Source organism: Lampetra planeri, chromosome 18 (genome assembly GCF_965212315.1).
Source record: "Lampetra planeri chromosome 18, kcLamPlan1.2.h2, whole genome shotgun sequence".
Taxonomy (NCBI): domain Eukaryota; kingdom Metazoa; phylum Chordata; class Hyperoartia; order Petromyzontiformes; family Petromyzontidae; genus Lampetra; species Lampetra planeri.
This window is the reverse complement of record NC_136124.1, coordinates 4,857,472-4,871,224: the sequence shown is the minus strand read 5'-3', so window position 1 is coordinate 4,871,224 and position 13,753 is coordinate 4,857,472. Positions and strand designations below refer to the sequence as shown.

General features: G+C 46.2%; 1 protein-coding gene across 2 annotated transcripts in view; it reads left to right on the top strand.

Annotated features, from left to right (window-relative positions):
* LOC144723520 (protein O-mannosyl-transferase 2-like) overlaps positions 1-11,595 on the top strand; it is a 45,849-nt gene extending 34,254 nt beyond the window's left edge. Inside the window, exons 17-22 of one of the 2 annotated variants that reach the window (XM_078602337.1) lie at positions 1,665-1,724; positions 2,506-2,611; positions 4,272-4,412; positions 4,758-4,869; positions 7,724-7,863; positions 10,489-11,595. In XM_078602337.1, coding sequence (XP_078458463.1) covers positions 1,665-1,724; positions 2,506-2,611; positions 4,272-4,412; positions 4,758-4,869; positions 7,724-7,829 — 525 coding nt within the window. In that variant the 3' untranslated portion in view covers positions 7,830-7,863; positions 10,489-11,595. Of the gene's footprint in view, positions 1-1,664; positions 1,725-2,505; positions 2,612-4,271; positions 4,413-4,757; positions 4,870-7,723 lie in introns of both variants that reach the window. The other variant, XM_078602338.1, reaches the window with a different exon arrangement.
* Positions 11,596-13,753: the final 2,158 nt, after the last annotated feature.

Sequence of the window (13,753 nt, the reverse complement as noted above, 5' to 3'; positions counted from 1 at the left end):
CATGACTAAATTCCTTCGTTCTTAAATGTCTTCGCAAACATTGTGCTAGTGCTTGAAACTAACATGACTGTGACTGAACATAGACTACTGCGGCTTTGCCAGGAGGGGCCCCTAAGAAGGGAGTTCACTTTGGGGCCTAGTGCCAGGAGGAACCGCTAGGGGTTGGAGCCGGATGGTTGATGCTGCTACAGACTGTCTCGGCCTATACTCCTACGCTTGACTTTAATATAAATCTGCACCAGATCTTACTTTAGAACTATATCAATTCTATATTAAATGTTGATAAATTACGAGCATTAATATTTATTGATATCTGCTATCCAATTGCTTTAGAGATCCTAAGCAAACCTTATTCCATAATTCATCCATTTGCCTTTGATCCTGTACGGCTTTTTGAAGGTAGTCAATTAATTATGGAGGTGCTATCTTCAGAAGCCTATTGAAAGTTAGGTCCGCTTCACAATGTGTGAGTCACACTGAGCCTGAGTGGATAGTCTGATTAAATGTAACATGTGCTTAAAAATATACTCGTTCTATTCGTCTCAATGTATTCGTCTGTTGACTCGTCTCTATATAAGTTACACGCTACTTATTGAAATGCACATTACAGAACTTTTAGATTTTTTCGGACCTTTTTTTGCCAATATCAAGAATGATGAAATATAAAAATAGGTTTTACCCTTTCTGGTAATAAAACAGGTGATTAGATGTCCAAACACCAAATAGAAACCTTTTGCAAGGCATCAAGTCCGCATTAACCACACGTACTTGTGGTGAACATGCAAACCAACATGCTCTGATAATATATGGCATTGTCTATGAAACTGATTGGCCTGGCCTGCACCAGAGACAGCCTGCTTTATGGCCTAGTCTCACTAGTGTCAGACTAGAGAACGCCATTCTTGATACTGCTAGAAAACGTCCTATAGATATAACTGCTCGATCCGCGCTAGAAAAGCTCTGATAGTGCATTGTCTTTGTGCTGTTCACTTTTTTGCTGTCTCTGGTGGAGGCCAATCAGTTCCAAAGACAATGCATGTATTCATCTTCTTGGTTTTTTCGGTAAAGTCACGTAGAAGGGAAGTAATAAAATAATAAAAATAAAACACCCCCAAGCCAGCTTATACCCCAACCCAGCTTATATGTAAGTTCCTAGCTTGAAGTGTCTCATTCTTCACCTGAGGACGGCTGCTTGCGTTGTGGCCGAAACGTCGTGAGAATTGTTTAATTTTATTATGTTTTATTTTTATTATTTTATTACTTCCCTTCTACGTGACTTTACCGAAAAAAACCAAGAAGATGAATCCCTGCAGTCACGAAAGCTTTAAATCGAAAAATGCATATATTATCAGAGCATGTTTGCTTTGCATGTTTTGTCACAAGTGCGTGTGGTTAATGCAGACTTGATGCTTTGCAAAAGGTATCTGTTTGGTGTTTTAACGTCTTCACACCTGATTCTTTGCCGTAAAGGGTAAAACTTATTCTTATTTTTCATCATTGTTGATTTTTGCTGGTCATATTTTTCTTTGCAGTTTGGAACATCAATAGTTCATTGTCTCATGTAACTGTGTCACGCACACCCACATGTATCTATGTATGGACACACGCATGCGCACACGCACACGCACGTGTTCTCAGAAAATCGAATTACTTTTTTCCTTCAGGGCCAGCGGTTTTCGGGCGTTAATGAGACCGATTACCGCGTGTACTTATTGGGAAATCCGGTGAGTGGCATTTTGTCACCTTTTGTCCTCGCACGAATGTACCAATTACGACGTGAAGGAAAGTAAAAATGTTCAGCATTCCGTTCAATTACTAACTCACTATCAGTCCTGCTTGGCATTCAGCTCCAGCGGACGAGAGGTGAGGAACAGATCGGAGTGTAAATTGAGAGCAGTGGGTGTCGGTTCTTAGAAAACGTATCACAAATTGGCCGAGCCGCGATGTGGCTGACGTTGAAGGTGCGAGTGGTTGCCCAGGGATGCTGGATTTGGGCACAAATTGAGAGATCAGACACTCCGAGGACCAGCTTTGCCATTAAAGCAGCGCACACTGGTCCATGTTAGAATTGCGCACGGTTCTCGTTTGGGGTTTTGTTAAAAAAAACGGATTGCTGGAATGATAATAATAAGACACTTGCACATCCAGCATGCAGTCCAGTGATCCGATGAATGGAACATTCGTAATTTATCTGCAGTTTTCTTGCTTAACTCATCAAATGCAGGTTTTACATTTTTACCAGTGTATCTGCATGTACAGGCATTGTTGAATCCACTGCTGGATGAGGGGCTCCCCCCCACACCCCGTGTCTGTCACGGCGGTTATTTGACCATGCTTCACCACGATGGTCAGTGTGTGGGTTTGGGAAGGCGGGGAGAATATAAGGAACAGTACGACTGTGCTTTGTTTCTGCACTGCGATAGCTGTCCAGGTATAATCGCATACCTGTTTATATACCTGTGTTATGTGCTTACTCATTGATCACCGGTTTTGTGTCGTGGTCAGGTAATTTGGTGGTGGAACCTGGGCAGCCTCTTTGTGTTTCTGGTGATGTTCTGCTTCTTGGGGTTTGCGATCCGTCGCCGATGCCCCCTGGCCAGCAAGCTTCAGGGTGAGATGTGACGACAGAGCGTGCGCTCGGACTGCCCCTTCTTACTTGGGTAACGACACAACGGAGCCAGCGTGCCCAGTGCCCAGACCTCCCGCGAGCATTGTGACCACGCTGGGCAGCTTCTCCTCCACTCCTCCATTCTCTTACAAATTGGGCAGGAATTCTCAAAGCAACTGAGGACCGGTACATTATTACTCTCTTGCCTGCCTCTGGTGAAACGAGGACAACTTGTATTGACCACGGAGACCTTGAGAATTAGACACTTAGTCTATGACAACAGTTCTCAGAAACACAGTTGGATTCCCGCACCTCCAATTAGCACAGTTGGTGACGTACGGTGCAAAAGAAATCCAACATACATAGAAACCACTGTACATTACACGCTACACTATACAGTACTGTACACTACGATACACTGCACGATTATACACTCCGATTAGCACGGTTGGCTACGTATGGTGCGAAAGAAGTTCATCATACGTACAAACTACTATACACTACACACTACACTAGCATACACTATACCCTACACTACGATACACTACACTACTACAGACTCCGATTAGCACAGTTGGCGACGTACAACATACATACAAGGTACTTATTTACACATTTGCTCATCTTCCCCCTGCATATCTACGCGTGTTAATTCTTACTTTGTGTGTGTCGTCATCCGGTTGATGCGAGGTTGCCGAGACTGCAGTTAGACAAGACACAGCTTCAACTCCACGAAGACATGTAACCATAATTTTGTGTGATCGGCGGTGTGTGTGTGTGCATCTTGAACTTCTTTCACACCATACGTAGCCACCCGTGCTCGTCGGAGGTGCAAGGCAGTGGTGCACAAGAACAAATTGCAAGAATTCTCTGCTATGAAGAAGACTCATCACCTGAAACGTCGCCATATCATGCATCTTTTCCTCTTAATCTTACTGACGCTGTTTCCACGTTGCTGTTTTAACCTTCTTGCTCTGCTTACTCCAATCTTTGTGTTAAAAAAACTGGTCATGATGGTTCCCACCTCATTCCACTCCACATGGCTTGCCATCTCCTTCTTGCTTCCCTCGCCTTTGTCAACAAGAGACACATTTGATTTAAAACGGAAGAAGCTGATGAGCTCTGTCTAGCCCAAGTTGGTCGGCAACCGTGGAAAGTCACCGACAAATTCTTCGCACCTGCCCCCAGTTATTTTCTGAGGTCCCGACCTCTCTTCTCTCCTCCGATTAGCACGGTTGGCTATGTACGGTGTGAAAGAAGTTCAAGTTCGATGTTCTCGTGGTGGCCGTGGTATTGACGAGCGTGTGTCGAACTTGTTATTTGTTCTCGTGAAGAAATTGGGCTGGCGCGCGCCATTTATAGTACAGTAAAACCTTGGATTGCGAGTAACTTGGTCTGCGAGTGTTTTGCAAGACGAGCACATTTTTAAAATAAATATGAATTTGATAAACGAGCGAGGTCTTGCAACACGAGTAGTACGTGTATACGCTTTGTCTGCCGAACGTCACGTGATCACAACTGATATACGAGTGCTTTGGATTACAAACACGTTTCCGGAACGAATTATGCTCGCAATCCAAGGTTTTACTGTATTACCTGTGAAAGCCTACACGTCAGGGCCAAGATGCGTTTCTCATTATTCTAAATATATCCCCTCACCCAGCCCGCACCCCAGAGTTTATGGACGCCGGGTTCTGGTTGTTCCTGGGCTGGATGCTGCACTACCTGCCATTCTTCACGATGGGTCGCGTCCTCTACTTCCACCACTACTTCCCGGCAATGATGTACAGCAGCATGCTCACAGGTGCGCAGCGGGGCGAGGCGTTCGTACAAGTCGACACTTTCCATTGGTTGTGATTGTCTTATATTTTTTTGTTCAGGCAAAGTTTTGCCAGATTGTGTCTGTGTGCGTCTCTTTGTGTCCCTTTTTGTGTCTCTTTGAATCTCTCTGCGTCTCGTATTGTCTCTGTGTCACTTCATGTGTGTGTCTGGTTTTTTTTGGGTCTCTGTTGTGTCTGTGTATTTGTCTCTTGTGTGTCTCTCTGTGTTGTCATGCGTCTTCACGTCTCTTTGTATCTTGCTGTCTTATCTCTCTCCGTGCGTGCTCACGTCTCCGTGTCTCTGCGCGCCTCTCTGCGTGTGCTGGTAGCGGCCACGTGGGACGCCGCTCTGCGCTGGGTGGGCCTCCTTCTGCAGGGCCGCGCCGGGGAGAGGTTGCACACGGCCGGGACGGCGCTGATGCTGCTCCTCTGCGTGTACAGGTGCCGCTCCAGTTGTTTGTATGTGTGTGTGTCTGTATGTTGAACTTCTTTCACGCCGTACGTAGCCAACCGTGCTAAAAGGGAAGGACAACAAACTAAACGGATAAAAAAGTTGCCGCAAACTCATATTTCACGATGCGATATCAATTTTTATCGACATGACATTTATCGATATATCAATAACCCGTAACTTTTTTTATTGGATTGCACGTTTTTACTTGTATAGTATGGTTTGCTGTACTCCCAACACACCTAAAGATTGTCTGAACGTTCTTGAATTGTAATTCACTCAGCATCGGCCTGCCTTGCAAATCAATACATTCTCTATCGCCTTTAATGCACATGCTCTCAGTTCTGCCAACACCAATTAAATAATTAAATTCACAAATCAAATGATCACATTGGTTTTCGCAGCCAATATTATGACCGAATTGATTTTTGGGTTATGCAGCCAAACCGAAAAAAAAATAATGAAAGAAAATGTTGACATCATATAAACTCCATGCTGTCTATCACTCTCAGATGTTTTTGTGCAAAGTATCACTTTAATAGATAACAGCTATTTATTTGCAAATTTATTTACGGAGATAAAACATTTCAAGTAAATAAAACTGCCAGCAATAATCGTGATATGACATTTTTAAATCCTTTATATTAAGTTCGCTTGCTTGCTTGCGTGCTTGCTTGCTTGCGTGCTTGCTTGCTTGCTTAGGACCGTGCAAATCTTTCGGTCGTTTTTTAACCCACTTCCCGTGATCCAATCGAGCTGACATTTTCCACACAGACTCGTTGTGCGAGACAATTAATGTTCGTGAAAAAAAATTCCCAAAATTTTACACTTTTTAGGCAAAAAAAAATGATTTTACATATATTCAAATAGAACTCATTCATGGCTTTGGCTGAACGTCACAGTGTAAGAGCCCAGAGCGTAACCCCTCCACAGGCCGTGGCGGAGTAGCGCAGTTGGTAGCGCCCTCGCTTCCCATGCCAAAGGTCGCGGGATCGATCCCCGCGTCCTCCACAGGCGAATATATTTTGAAATTCTTTATATTAAGTTCGCTTGCTTGCTTAGGACCGTGCAAATCTTTCGCTCGTTGCACACGGCCGGGACGGCGTGATCCAATCAAGCTGACATTTTCCACACAGACTCGTTGTGTGTGACAATTAATTTTCGTGAAAAAAAAATTCCAAAATTTTACACTGTTTAGGGAAAACAAATTAAATATTTACTTACCAATTGCTTAATGGTGGCAGACAATCATCTGACCCATAGGTGGCAGCCATCTCAAGCCAGAGGACGAGAGGACTCTAGCCGCCACGCATATAAAGGATTTATAGTGAAAAACTTTGTTTTTACGGGTTTACTTGTTTTAAATGGAGGATCCCGACCCTGATGCCTATTGTATATTTGGAGTTTGCATGTCCTCCCCGTGGTTGCGTGGATTCTTCTCCGGATCTTTCGGGTTTTCCCTCCACATTTAAAAACATGCGTTCTGAGCATTTGGCTGCTTAGAAATTTCCACGTGATAAGCCACTTTGCCGAGCTGTCATTTGTGGCCAGGTCGCTTCTAAAATATGAGCTCAGTGGGCCTTACCTGGTAAAAATAGAGTATCCCAACAGTTCAGGATTTTTGGAAAGAAAGTTAGATGATTTTTTTTATTTTGTTCCAAAAATGTATTGTTAATCTCTAGTCGATACGTGGCAGGAGTATAACAATTAATTCTCCCAGAGTTGTGAAGAATTGTCAACGATCAGGGTAACGATTCGATTTCATAACTGTTAGTGTCCATAACCTTTGTAGTAAATGTAGTGACCTCTTATTGCCTGCAAAAATAGTTTATACATAAAAATAGTTTATTTTATGTACGATTATCGTGTATTTTACATCGTACGATATACCGTAGCGAACCGCAGTGGTCGCCATGTTGCCGCGAAACCATGTGCTTCTGCACGCGCCTCGACCGCCCGCTCACCTACCCGCTCACCTGCCCATTCATCTGCCCGCTCACCTGCCCGCTCACCTGTAAGATCACCTGTCCACTCACCTGCCCGCTCACCTGCCCGCTCACCTGTCCGCTCACCTGTAAGATCACCTGTCCACTCACCTGCCCGCTCATCTGCCCGCTCACCTGCCCGCTCACCTGTCCGCTCACCTGCCTGCTCACCTGCCTGCTCACCTGTCCGCTCACCTGCCCGCTCACCTGCCCGCTCACCTGTCCGCTCATCTGCCCGCTCACTGTCCGCTCACCTGTAAGATCACCTGCCTGTTCACCTGTCCGCTCACCTGGCCACTTAGCTCCGACTCCTGGCTTCTCTCCAGCAGGGCGGTCGGCCAGCGTGGCGAGAGCGTTTAGCAGGCGACGTTCAGAAACGCCGTCGGGGTGAAATTGGTCGTACAGCGAGGCCAATCGATGCGGTGTTTCCTGCCAACCGACGCAAGCCTCGTGTGCGTTTTATACGTTGGGGAATTAAGTTTGTCCATTGTATTTTAAGTGCGGTAAGTGTTAGCGATTTTCTTTCCTTTGTTCATTTCCCCACATTAATTGAGCAGCATTGGTCCTTTAAGTGGCTCATTATAACTGACCTCGCCTGACAGTTGTTGTGAATGGTGATGGGTTTGTTTTCATCAAAGGCAGTGGAGCGCAGCAGGGATTTAATTACTCTGCTACTTTGTGTTACTGAAGGTGCTATGGAAGGTGTTACTTAGGGTGGCATTATGCCTTATTGACATTGCAGTGCTCAATGTCCTTCCGGAACGTGCCTGCTGGCTCCAGAATGGTGAAAAACTTACTCAAATGCGATGAAATGTGCATTCATGTTTTCTAATGTACGTGTATATATTTGCTTCTGCAGTTTTTACCTCTTCCACCCACTTTCGTACGGGATGGCGGGGCCTTACTCAACGGATCCCAGCAGCGATATGGCCGGCCTGCGATGGATGGATGCGTGGGAATTTTAACCTCTCAACCTTTGGCTCTGCCAGACAACTGGAGGTGGTTGGACTGCGGCTGTTACTTTGACTGACACTGCAAAATATTGGAGATGTCGACTACTGATTATAACCAAGATGATTTTTTACATGCAGTGCCAGTCATGGGGCCTGTTTCACCGGTCGTTGTGGATGAGGGAAGAGTGGGGAGGGTGGGTTGGTGCTGATTGGTGGCCAGGGTCGGTTTGAATATGTATGTATGAATGGTGAACTTCTTTCACGCCGTACATAGCCAACCGTGCTAATCGGAGGTGCGGTGGCTGGGAATCAATCTCAGGTATTCCGGGTTCATAGTGTTAGTGCATTAACCGCCGCAACATTGCTTCATCCTAGAAATTGACCTGTTATGGATGACATTTTGGTTTTAATGGAGTAGCGTGCAATCACTTGTGTCACTTGGGTTTGTTTATTCTAAAAAGCAACAAAAAAACCCTCAAAAGTATTAAAACCATTTCTGCAAAAGTGCCGTCATCTATGGTGGTTTATCAAGCACCATTCCACACGTGGCTCAACACAGGGTGGCACGCGTTTATCGGAATTGTGGAGGAGTTCGGAGAAGAACTGCGCTTGAAATCGGGCGAGCGCAACCGTCGTCCTGATTCGCCGCCCGTAAATGTCGTAAAGAAACGAAACGTGATGGGAATGAAAGTCGTAAGAAATCGCGAGGGAAAAAAACAACAAAAGCCTACGTTTACGTTGCACACCAAGAAAGCAATTTGTCGGCGTTTTGGACAACTGCATTTGCTTTAAAAAGAGCAAAGCATTCTTCATTAGCCATGCCAGTCTCCAAGGTTATCTTTTATTAGCTTGTGAAGCGGGGCATTCACCCTCGTGTTGACTGCACGGCTCACCCCGTGCATTTAACGAGTAGCTTAATGAATGGACGACGCCCCGCGCAATTCGCGGCCGCAATTTTCTGCGCGTCGTCGGCACGCTCAGAAGACGGCCCTCTGCGACGTGCGCATTTACCTGATCGGCGCTCGATTACCGTAGCGCAAGCTGCGGTCTAGCCCAGGACTCCCCGACACGTTTCCAATTGGTGTTGAATCGGCGGGGCGTGTTTGTCACGTCGCGAGCAATTTGGTAAATTTGGTTGAGCTGTCAGAAGGTGGAATGTGGCGTGCGACACTCCCCATCCCCCCTCCCCCAGACTTTTTATTTTATTTTTTTGCCTCCAAACTGCTAAAGGCCTTGAGGCTTTCTGTCGTGTGTTGTGTATGGAGCCTGAGTTGCGATGGCTTGCGTTATGTTTCGTGCGCGAGAGGATGACAATTCACGTGTGTTCCGCCATTGCGCTAGAGTCGTGACTTTAACGAAACGTTGATTGAGGATTATCGATTCTCAAGCTGACGATACATGTCTCGATTCATGCAAGAATTGATGTTTTAGATTTGTAAATGTTGTGCGTAATTGGCTTCCCCGTCATGCCTTCTGACATTGGTAGAGTTTCCAGCTCTGAGTTACACAAAACCAGGGGACACATCATGGGAAGAAGAAAATCTCGATGCCAGAATATGGGAGAACTGTATGTGCATGCATTGCCTTGAGTCGTTATCCTGCAACTGATAAAAAAAGAAGACAATCCTAGGAAAACCAAGACGGGTCGGCAATACTAGGCATGAGTGAACACTACATTAATTGCAATCACACCCCTATAAACACAACCCTCGATTTAAAGCTTTCGTGACTGCAGGGATTCATCTTCTTGGTTCTTTCGGTAAAGTCACGTAGAAGGGAAGTAATAAAATAATAAAAACAAAACATAATAAAATAATTCTCACGACGTTTCGGCCACAACGCACCTGAGGACGGCTGCTTGCGTTGTGGCCGAAACGTCGTGAGAATTATTTTATGATGTTTTGTTTTTATTATTTTATTACTTCCCTTCTACGTGACTTTACCGAAAGAACCAAGAAGATGAAACACAACCCTGTTCTGCTTACGTGACAAACCTTACTAAATTGGCTGTCTCTGGTGGTGGCGGGTTTAACGACATTTATATTTATGCGATCTAACCCAAAATAAAACTATATCATGTATGACATTGGTCGACGGAAGCCTACGTGTTAATATCACAACCCTAGCATTGCGACAAACACTGGAGCTACATCGTGCCCACATTTGCGCGTTTGTAACATTTCCCGCAGAAGTAGTTGCAGTTTCAGCGTGTGCGCAGATCGAAGGATGACAATGATGATGAGCATGGCCGTTGTATTTTTTCAGCCCACCACACCGCTCTCCAGAGACGCGACAGCAGTGTCTGTGCGGGTGTGTGAATGGTCTTGCCAACTTTTGCTCGGTCGGATAGAAGGGGGCTAAACGGGTGCGGCTCGGGCTAGAGAAGAGATGGAGTGATGTGGTACAAGAGGATGTGGAGCTGAGTGGACTTGCTGATGACTGGTTACCAGCCGATGTCAAGATCGACCTATGTGGAGGAGGCTCGTGAAGGATGCTACTGGGTAGTTGTAGGCAGTCGCCCTACAGCAACAACGGAGGACAGAGGAGCGACGCTCACAACAACGAGCAGAGCGCCGGGTGGCTAAAACACAGCAAGTTGGCACAGTAGGGGGCACAGGTGGTGCATCGGCCAGTCATTTCAGTCAGACGACCCATGGCTCTGTCTGTACAGCGCCCGCAAAGAAGTCCCGAGGCAACGGAGTCATCCTCCACGGGTTTCCACGCGTGCAAGTGGATTAATTTAGAAACAGCGAGGCGCTCTGAGTCATCGTTGGCACTTTCTCCGGGAGACTGGTGCTCGCAGCAAATTGACAGCTTTGCAGAAAACTGGTTTGGTGAAGACCTCCACTGGTGCAGCATATTCATCGACACGACCAGCGCACATTGAACTTGTGCTCCACTGATCACTCCTATTCTCGCACGTGACAATATTGTTCAGGAATGAAATGGCCAATGTCAAGGTCGGCTGTCCACGAGAGGGCTTTCAGGGTTAGAGTTCGTGTCGTTTTGCTACTGCTTTGTTGAAGGAGCGCAGACTTACGGCAGTTTATTTTTTTACGTGGTTCACAAATAGTCCATAATGGCACGTGTTATCACCTGAGACTGAAAGACCCGAGGTGGGACTATGTTAACTCCTCCAACTCACGTTGCCGATTGGAACATTGCAGCGTTTTATCATTGACGAATGCTCGCCACCACCGGCGGCTTGTCTTATTTGATCGCCGCGTCAAACGGCGACGTTTTCAACGTCACGATAAGCGAGGAGTCGATTGTGAGAGCTTGCTGCTGTACTTGCCTGTCAGTTGAAATAGACGCGTGCTCTCGAACTCTTATTGAACCGTGCATCGTCTCGAGGTATATAGGGGGATGTAAGGATTAACGGCGCTGGCAACTCGATGACTTGTTACAATTTCAGGGAAGAATAGACGCTTCAAATGCGTGCTGAAAACTGCAGCCACTATTGTCTGCAGGGTATGTGTGACCCGTTGCACCGTATATGATTCATGCTGAAACTGAATTCAATGCTTGTTTATTGCCAACTTAAGAATCGATATTAATAGGTGAATTGATGCGTCGTGATTACACCGCTTGTAATTACTGTTTACGTGCAGTCTTGAGCCTGTTCTACAACTGAAATATTGATTTGCGGGGAAGAAGGGAACGGTTATGGGATTGTAGACGGTATTTATTTCCTTTTTGGTATGAAATAGTAAAACGTGGACGAAACAACGTTCTTGTGAAACTCTTTTCCCTGTAAATAAACATTTAAAACGTGGAATGGCTTGCTACCGATACCCGAGTCGAGGTCTTTCTCAAATGAGCATTGAGGGGCCGTGCTTCGGTCTTAACAGCCCTGAGCCCGTGGTGGAATATTCCACGTTCCTGTGGTGGGAGCGAGTCTACCCGTAGGGAAATCACTTGTGGACGTCCCCCACAGTGTTGGTTACTCATTGTATCAGCCCCACAGGGACGTGATGATGATGATGCTGAAGTCATCCACCAAAGGGTTTAGACTTTATGATTGCGAGCCGCTCGCAATACCATACATGGCTGTCCCACACATCATCATCATCATCCATTGTGGGAAGGCCCTTCCCATAGGGCCCTGCCCAAACTGGAATAACGCTACCGGTAATGGATTTCCATTGTAATTTATATGATTACATTACCCCCCCCTCCCACACTCTGGCCTTCGCACCTAATTGGCTCACAAGTGACGACATCACACGAATCCCATTAATTATTGAAGACCGAAACAAGAGGAGCATTTCCACCACAACTCTGGCTGTCGCCTGATGATGCTGGTGGTAATTACTGGCGAAACGTCGTACTCGTATTGTAAATGTTGGTTTCGTCTCCCACACCAGGGGTGTGCTGTACTAGTCACGAATTGGCACTTTTTATTTACGTGACAAAACTCAGTGTCTGTGTCGGGTGGTGGCGGTTTGAACGACACATCTATATTTACGCGATCTAACCCCCCAAAAAAACCTCTTGGATAATATTGGTGGCGAAAGCCTACGTGTTAAACTGGGAATCTTTATAAATGTAATTTCACGAGTTTACAATTGAGAAAAAATAATTATATGCACCCCGCGATTCCAAATGAGGGACAAAGCGAACCACTGTATCTCCCCCAAATATAGAAGTCAAACTCCACCTATGCATCCATGGTCAATCCACTGCTCGATTAAAGCATTCCAAATGAATACGAATGGACTCCTTCCCAACCCCCCCCCTCTTTGTAAACCTCAACACAAAACGAGACGAAAAAGAAACGAGAAAAGTTAACCGAAGAACGCGAAGTGATTGAAGACGTCGCCTTTCTACATTTCACGAGAGGCGTTGATGCAAAAAAACACGTTTGTTTTGTTTCGATTTAAAGCTTTCGTGACTGCAGGGATTCATCTTCTTGGTTCTTTCGGTAAAGTCACGTAGAAGGGAAGTAATAAAATAATAAAAATATAACATAATATTTCTTCCCTTCTACGTGACTTTACCGAAAGAACCAAGAAGACGTTTGTTTTGTATCAATGCCACACGTTGCTTTATCGGCCGCCGTATTTCTGTTGACGACGGCGACGACGATGATGATGATGAACAAGCGACTCGATATTGAGTTGAGCCGCCACACTCCGCTGGGCTGTACGATCGTGCGACGTGGCCAGAACCGGCCCTAGACCTTTGGGGGCCCTAAGCAAAATTTGGTTGGAGGCCCCTTTGATGTATGATTTTTTTCAACCACTAGCTAGCAGTGACTCTAGGGGGCCCTCTGCTGGCCACGGGGCCCTTTGCAATTGCAAGGGTCGCTTAGTGGCTGGGCCGGCTCTGGACGTGGCGACCGTCGTCTGCACGGCGTGACACGCACGTGGCCGGCCTGGAGAGAAGCAGACAAACTTGCCAGACTTGCTTTTGCTTCATCAAGCGTTCGTTCATCCATGCTGCTCGTCTGTCCCACTGCACGTGGAATCACTGAGTAAACTCTTACCCCACCCCCACCCCGCTTTGTATTTTACAAAGCTACAGAGATCGCTGCCAGATATTGGGGGTTTTCGCATTTTGCCCCAGTAGCTTTACCATCCACCTGTGTGAGAAATTGATAATAATTGCCATGATTGGCAGAGTTTAATCGCTGGCACGTCTCGAGGATCGGGGGCTAAACGAAATCGGGAGGAGGATACACAAGCAACACACCAGAACGATGGCCTCAATCCAAAACTAAATGAAGCCGAGGCTAGGAGGCAGCAGCTATTGACTCCGCGCACGAAGTAACGTGCATCACGAGCCAGGTCGCGTTTTGTTTTAAAACGCGCCCGTAGTTGGGCGAATTTTGGCGAACTTTCCACTTGGGGTGACGTCTCTGAGATTTGGAGAGTGGGGGGCGCGCTCTGGGCGATGACTGTCGTCCCCACGACACATCACCCACGCACAGCGGG